Source organism: Dermacentor silvarum, chromosome 4 (genome assembly GCF_013339745.2).
Source record: "Dermacentor silvarum isolate Dsil-2018 chromosome 4, BIME_Dsil_1.4, whole genome shotgun sequence".
Lineage (NCBI taxonomy): Eukaryota > Metazoa > Arthropoda > Arachnida > Ixodida > Ixodidae > Dermacentor > Dermacentor silvarum.
Window position 1 is genome coordinate 113,834,861 of NC_051157.2, and position 8,134 is coordinate 113,842,994.

Sequence of the window (8,134 nt, forward strand, 5' to 3'; positions counted from 1 at the left end):
AGAAACCAGCGCGTTGCGAGAAGGAATAAGGTGAGAGAGATTGGAATAAAAAAAAATCTCCGCTGCCCCAAGGGCACCGGTGAAGAGGCATAGCGCAGCTCCGATAGAGGAGGAGAGCAAAGAACACAAGAGGGAGTGCGCGTGCGTTCCGCATCCCGTCCCGCTTTCACTCTCTTTTTTGCTCTTCCACAAACCTCCCCACTGGCCTCACCGGCCTCGCCGCTTGTAATTCATAGCGCAGCGTTTGGCGCGAAGCCTTCCGAGCGCTGATTGGACGGCCGAGGTTACCGGCTCGTTGCTGATTGGAGTTTATCAACCACGTGGGTTCAGGTATAAAAGCATTGTCCCGCCATTTTGCGAAGCATTCAAGTGACGACACTGTGGTGCGTGTGTGTGCCTAGCTCCGTCGTGTTGGTTTGAGTGTGCTTCGTTTTTTCCTTATTTATTCCGCATCTTCAGCCAGAAAATGCCAGCCACACGTTCCAGGCCCAGGTAAGTTGATTCCTAAGTCGATGAAAGTTGTAATCAATGCGTAATTGTGTCATTTGTGCGAGAAAATCGGCATGGTTCACCGTAGAACCGGCGCCACCGGCAGCTAGGCCTAATGCCGGGACAAAGTGCTTTGTCAGTTCCCACTCCTCAGACTTGTTCCCGGCATTTCTATTAACTTAAAATCACTGTTAATTCAGGTGAGTTGCGCGCGGCAGCAAATACGCGCTGTTGCGATAGCGCAGACTTCGTTTGACCCACTTATTTCATCGTGCGGCAGGCCGAGCGGTAAAGGCGAGGGGGATGGAATCCGCGGAGCTACTTCGCCGGTCTCTTTAGCGGCCGGCCGATGCGAAAGCTACGTCGTGGTCGTAACGTGACCAGTACAGATAGTACAGCAAAACCTAGCGCGGCTCCGTTGGAGCGCCGTTCCGAGTCTCGCACCAGGTAACGACCACGCGCCACTGGGCGCACACCGGTTTGGCGCGGCGGCGGCTGCAAACGGCGGCCCATTGTTTCTGCCGCTGACGTCCGCGGAGAGCTGCTTGCGACGCATGTGTTCCCGGCGGACAGGTTTTGGTATGGCCTTTTCGCGCGACAGCTGCCCGCGATGCCATTCGTGACGGGGCATTTTACGGAGCCAGACGTTGCATCGTCGTGCCCCGGCGCGCGCGCTCGTTAAGCCTCGCCGGCCGGCTTTTCAGCGGCCCCTGCTGCTGTTGCCGCGTTTTGGCGCCAAGTCGAACACCGGGACTCGCGTCGCTTTTTTTTTTTTTTTTTCCCTCTTCCTCTCTGCTGTGGCCTTCGCTCTTGTTCTCTTTTGCCATTTGGAAAAGCGTGCGCGCGCGCCAACTCTGCGTGCTTCCGAGGGTGAGGAGGCTTTGGGCCCCGTAAATCGGTTGCGGAAGCAATGTGCTCGGTCGGAAGCGGCGTTTCGGAGGTCCATATTGGTCGTCTGCTGGGGCCGCTTTTGCCTACGTACACGTGCAGGCGTGCGAGGAGCGAGGCCTTGCGTGCGTCGGTGTTTTTTTTTTTTTTTTTTATGTCCGGCATTGCGCACGGCACCGGGCGACAGACAGCTCGCTAGCTAGCTAGCCGTCCGGCGTAACTTATGCGTCTGGCCTTGATGCCGCAGGCGCGAGCACACGTTGCGTCGTGCCGCCGCGATCGTGTGATGTCTGGCCGCTGTTTGGTTACTCGCTTCGTGGTGAGGAGCGGGACTGTCTGAGCGATTTCCCGTCGCGCCGTAACTTTTTTTTTTTTCCCCTTTCCTTCTTTTCGCGTTACCTCGTAATCTCGTCGTCGCTGCCTCGACTTGAGAGCGATCACTTTCGTTGTTGGATTCCTAACGTTCTAACAGTATTACGGGAGGGAGACAGGGAAGCAAAACCGATGATCAAGTTCCTTTTCTTGCAGCACCGAGCAAGCTGAGGTGGTTTCTGAAGAGGTGAAGAAGGACGTCGAGTCGTCCCCAGTGAAGGAGAAAGTGGTGGAGACGAAAACGGTAACTAATGATTCGTTACGTTTCGGGCGAGTCATTTCGGGGAAGTGCGTGGTTAGGCCATTCTAGTCCTGTTGATACTTTTTTTGCAGTTATAATCAAGTGCTCTTACAATAATATGCCGCCATTGACATTTCGAAGGCTTATTTGCAATGCAGACTATTACATTTGCCAATGCCTAAGTATTGCCTGTTTATTTTGTAACCCTGCTGCCATTACAGTGCAAAGGCTGTGGCTATGAATGCATCTGTAGCACTGCCCTCTCATTTCAGGAGGAGACCAAGCCTGCTGCCGAAGAGAAGGAAAAGGCCGACAGTGCAGAGGAAACTAAGGAAGAGCCAGAGAAGACTCCTGAGGAGGCCCCCAAAGCGAATGGAGGTGTGTACATGTGCTCAGTAGTTGTACATAACTCGTGGCACGGAACATTACCAGATGCTGCCATGCATGGCTAAAATGATCTTTTAGGCAAGTCAACATTTGGTGTTGGTAGCAAGTCATGGACCACAAATGCATCTCAAGTTGAAGCTCATGCTTGACGTCTAGCATGAACGTGTCCAGGATGCTCATAGAGTTTCTTCCATCGCATTCACAACGGGCGTCATTGAAATGTCAAGCATGGGCTTCAACTTGAAGACTCATTTCTAAATACAAGTGTCTGAAAACGATGACCATTGTGTAGTTGCCAGACTTTAAGAGGCAACGGCATTGCTTTGATCAAATAAATGTAAAATTGTAAATGCGTCAGTTAAACAAGTTCGCAGCTGACAGCTTGAGTTTGATACACAGCTGATTATGTGTACTAATTGCTGGGCTGTCATGCACTTGGCAAATGCAGCAGTGTTTGATGAAGGCGGGGGATGTAGGTAGTACTCAATTCCTTTGTCAGTTTGGACTTCACGCACAACTGTCTTTTCTGTGTTCCGCAGAAGCTGCTGCTGCTGCTGCCCCCGAGGGAGACAAGAAGGAGTCTGATGCCACCACAGAGAAGGCTGAGAAGCACAAACTGGAGGATGAGGTCAGCGGCACTCCTGAAAAGAAGGCAAAGGTAGAGGAGAGCAAGAAAGAGGAAGAGGCTGCTAAGGAAGCGCCCACAGAGGAGGCTGCGGCATGAGATGCCAATCTTCGAGCAGCCAGCCGCCACATCCACCAAGCGCGCAAAGACACAAGGACGGAAAGAGGAAAAGCTCCCTCTCCTTCATCCCACCACCATCCCTGTTCTCCACCACCACCACATGTACGTGGGGACCAAGCAGTTCCCGAGACTACTATTACCGCTGCCACCAACACCACTATTCCTGCTTTAACTTATGTTGGGACTGATGTACAGACATCCCCCTGCATTGTGTATTCTCCCCACCCAGTGGTATCTTTCCCATCCCCCTTTTTTTTTTCTGCTGTTTCTTCTCTGCGCCCTTTATCCTTGTGCTGTCAAAATTTGTTTTTGGATAAGTTCACTTTCTTTTTTCTTTTTTTTTTTTTTTTTCGACATACACACCACACATACTGTCATTTGTTGTGAAGAACTTAATATAGTTGGTTGTACAGTTTGTCAGGTTCCAAGAATAAATTTTTCTTCTCATCGTCACAAATTTTTGCCTGTGCTGCTTTTGGTGCGTGAATGTACAATGTGTGACTGGAGTGTGTTCGGTGGAAGTGAAATCTTGTGCAGCGGTTGGAATTAGGCTGTATATACCTTCTCTCTGGGAAATGTTCTCTGCTGTAAATTTTGCAGTTGTGCGATTGTAAAGGCACTGGTTTGAGTTGACCTATCAGATGACGTGTAATTTTTGTGTGGCTGTCATTAGATAAACCCATGCTTAAGTTGTGTGCAGTGGTCATTGTGCTTCGTCATATGCATGCATAGCATGCGTCACTTGACATTGTAAAGCCTGAAGTGCAAGCATGTAGACATTTACCTACACCACTTGTCATTTGTTAGCTGAAGTGTTTTACTGAACCTTGTGATTAGTCTAATGTTAGGAATAATTTCACTTATTCAACACTTAGTTGCTAAAGTTCAACATAATTTCAAAATGGCAGTGGTAATTCTTTTGAATGCCGTTTGGCATTGGAATGGTTGTGAAGTTAAATGTGTTCCATTATGATGCAGAAATGGGTGTTATATACATTTGTACTCTGGTGGTTTGGGGAAGGTGTACTACGATCTGTTTGAACCTTGAGATCAGAACACTGCCATATCTTAAATGTGACAAAATGCACTTGCACTCCCGTGTGCTTTAGAAACAATGCTGCCAAAGAATCGGTTCCACTTTAATTTAGGTCACTAGAAGTATCATTGCCACTCTTGTAATATTGGTCTGTCTTAAAAATATAAAATGTCGTTAAGTAGCTTCAGTATTCCATGCAACACATCTCAATTTGCAATCTGGTACCTTTTGCATATGACGAGTACTAAAAATATAGTGCATATGCATATAATTTGTGTTTTGAGTTTCTTTGATCTGGCCAAGAGCCATCCCACCCCATGCAATGCTGATATTTTGGAGAGGCCTAGCAAGTCCAAGTGTGTAGCATCATTTCACTCTTCCTGCTGCAGCAGTTAAATGCTTGAAGCTGAGTTTGCTGTGTCAATTGTGTGGTAGTCAATGAGTACAGAAAGCATATGTGAATATCTAACCAAATATGAAATTCCACAGCTGCCCGAACAGAAAACATGCTAATAAAAGACTATGGCAAAGAGACAATCTTGGAAGTTGGACAGGGAAGGAGGATTAAGAGAGGATCAATGGGTGGAGCATCCCTACCTCATTTGTAGTTGGTGGGACAGATCACTATGCTATTGTGGAACATATTGTCTATTACAAAGACCTTAGCAAAATGGCAGCTGTGCAGGCCTGCTACTGTTATGTGGGTATCTTGTATGCCACCGTAGATTAAAATCTTGCAAAGCAACCCTCGGACCATTGCTGCAACAACTTGTCTAAGTAATTGCTTAGCAAATTCAGGTGCTGTGTGCATAATGGTACATGCCAAGATATTGCACCAAAAGCATGAGTGAAAATGATGTGGCTGGGCATTCTTGGTGGCTATGAGGTGGCATCATTTTTAAATCTGAAAATTTTTTTCACGCAGATTGCTGGATTCCAAATGTTGACATGAGAAAGTTGGTCTCCTGTAGAGAGTTCTCACATGGAGTCCACATTCTGTAAACTTGAGCAAGCCTACAACTGAAGATCCAAGAAATGGGGTGACGTTAAATTCTGAATTAACAGAGTTGTGCTTGAAGGGGATATAGTTTATGCACTGCCAAGACGTATGCAGCAGTAATGGTAGAGATGGATGTAACGAGTCGTTCCTCTTATGCAAGTGACCCCTTTTGGTCTGGTAGGCCTAGAAGAATTAGAAGCACACCACACGTCAGTGTGTGTACACACAATGTGTACAATCTTGCTGCATGGACGTTTTACCCGTCTGCTGCGAATGGAATTTTTCATTATTGACCCTTTTCGCGGCGATCTCTTTGGCACTGCCATGTTTGATCACGTGGTGACACATGATCGCGGTGCTCCGCGAAAAGGGTGAATAGCTAACGCTGCACCAGGCCTCCACATGACCTTGCAATGTTAGTAGCATTTCCCTATGATGATGAGTGCGGCCAAGCAATAGTGCGAGAGATGTCTGCTGGACATATTTGGCGCATCCCTGGGATATCCATGTCCTGGCAGTGCATGTGTACAGGATGCCACTGGGACAGCCACAATAATCTCTTTAGTGGCCGTTTTATTAAGTGCTGCTGTGGCATTCATGACTTGCGCTTTTTATATTAGATGAAGGTCCAAACATTGGCCAGAACTCGTCTATGACGACTATGCAAGTGTGTGAATTGCCGAAACCTGTCATTTATGAAGCATGGACTGCAGTTGGGCTATCCTCTTGCGCTTCTCTCTGGACACGCGTGCATAGCCAGTAGCACGTGTACTCAGCGACCCAAGTTTGCATCAAAGAAGTTCAGTGAAGAGCGGCACGTATATATCCAGTTGCACATACCCAACTTTGCGTTAAATGCTTCTCAGTCAAGTCATTTTAAACAGACCAGCATACACCATGCGCTGACAATCGTGTATGCAAATTCTTACAGTACTAAGCGTTGTGAGAACAGCTGAAATCTCAAACCAAATGCCCTCCCGCTCGGGGAAGTTCCACTCCCAGCCAGACAATCAAGAGGTCACATGCATAAATGCCTATGCAAAAAAATGCACTGCTAGTTACATCCCTCCCCATGACGCCCGACTTTGGTGAATCGTCAAATGCGGAAGGCGCAACACCGCCACTGTAAGTGCGCCACGTAGCAAGAACGGCAGAGAAAAAAAAAAAAGGAGGCGGGGCTCGACTCGTCAACTTGACTTGATCCCTCTGCTCCGTGAAGGTATGGTCGAAGGCAGGGAAGGAACATCGCTTGCAGAAGCTAGTCGAGGCAAAGGAAGAGAGAGTGGGATCTCTGTTAGCAGTGATGCTTGCTTCCTGGAGGCATGATAACAGGTCAGCCATTTACGTCTATCCCCTCCAATAATGAACTAATTTGAAAAACACTCATCAGATGGTATTTTACAACTTCCAGTGTATAGCCAGGCCTGGTGAGGGGCCATTTAATTCTTTCCTTACCGCTAGAAATGTTCTCATTTTTGGTGCTCCTATGATATAACGTTTCAAGATGTATTAGATGTAACGAATAACACGATTAAAGTCTATCCTATTCTAGCTTTTGTATGGAAGTAAAGCACAAATTGAAGCTCGGACAGTTTTTCAGAATTCCTATAGCACTTCGAGAAGCATGAATGAAGAAATCATTTGCTATTTTTAGTATATGTACCGAGAGTGAAAAGAAATCTGAAATATACAAAATATGTATTTGCTCCAGTTCCCAATTCTGTAGATTCATGCAAAAAAAATATGCAGTTGGCGTGAATATTCGCCATAGTGATGCCTATGCTAGCGGGAGAGCTGTGGCTTTGCAAATCTGAAAATGGATAAGCGCCTATGGTGCAGGGTGCAGTTTTTTCTACTCATTGCAGCAGGCACCTGGCTGCTATTAGGCTGCTAGTCAAGCTTCTGCCAAAGGTCGATCTGAAATTGACGGCATGTTCACGTGCGAGTGAAAACTCCACACGATGAAAGGATTGTTCGTAATAAGTTGTACACACGCTGCCGAATTGCTGGTGAATAAACGCAACCCAGGGTGGGAAAAAATGAAAGTCGCACTTGATAATAATTGCACACAATCGCACATACCGATGTTTGGGACATCGTTAAAACAGCAAAGATACCGGATTGGAAAATTTGACAACTTGACGGAAGCTTCTGTGTTTTCACTGTTGCTCGCGTTATAAAATTGTTGCCTAGTCGACCAAGGCAGAAATTTTGGTTTGTTTGATTGGGGAAGTGCTAAAAGTACCGGAGTCTACTTTCGACGATACTGCCGATCAGATTTTAATTTTTCTAGGCTCCCCGATGTGCCAAAAATTGTCAAATCTGAAGAATAGCTAAAGTGCAGTCATCATTTCATACAGTGCATGCCACTGTTTGTGGAAGAATTACAATGGCAATGCTTAACAACTTGTAGGAAAACTGTCGGTCAAATAGATTGATTTCTTCGGGCCCAATAACGAAACAGTTGGAGGTCCACTAAAGAGCGGCACATACGAATGCGAACTGCCCACATTTCTAGCAGTATAGCTGGAAAGAAAACTGGTATGACAATGCCAAGAATTCTATTCACATTAAAAGAGTGGCAAGCGCCAGAGGGCCCTAAATAATTTACTGTATTATTTGTTTCCACAAATTAGGAGGTGTTATATTACCCCATTCCTACAATTGTTGCGGCTGCCACACGCGAGCACAGCCAGAAGAAATGCTGGCTGCCCTCTTAATTTTTTTATATTGGCATTCTTAGCATACCTTAATGGGTGTTCTTCAACCTTCATATTTTGCTAAGTGCCATCATTTTGCGTGCAAGAAGCATGCGAGAGTTAATACAGCTTTAAAAGTGTGTGTCTGCAATCCTTTAATTTAGTCTATACTTGGCTATATCTATATTAGTATATCTAATTAGGCTATATCTTGTGAGTGCTTCTTCCTTCTCGCCAGGAACTTTGATAGGGCACGTGTCCAGCACAGGTGCGCTGC

At 46.5% G+C, this 8,134-nt stretch overlaps 1 protein-coding gene across 1 annotated transcript; it reads left to right on the plus strand.

Annotated features, from left to right (window-relative positions):
* The first annotated feature begins 333 nt into the window (after positions 1-333).
* On the plus strand, positions 334-4,421 carry LOC119450516 (brain acid soluble protein 1 homolog). The gene is made up of 4 exons (XM_037713998.2): positions 334-492; positions 1,906-1,993; positions 2,263-2,368; positions 2,917-4,421. Exons 1-4 carry the CDS (start codon positions 467-469, stop codon positions 3,099-3,101), a joined length of 405 nt encoding a protein of 134 aa, XP_037569926.1. The 5' UTR covers positions 334-466; the 3' UTR covers positions 3,102-4,421.
* Positions 4,422-8,134: the final 3,713 nt, after the last annotated feature.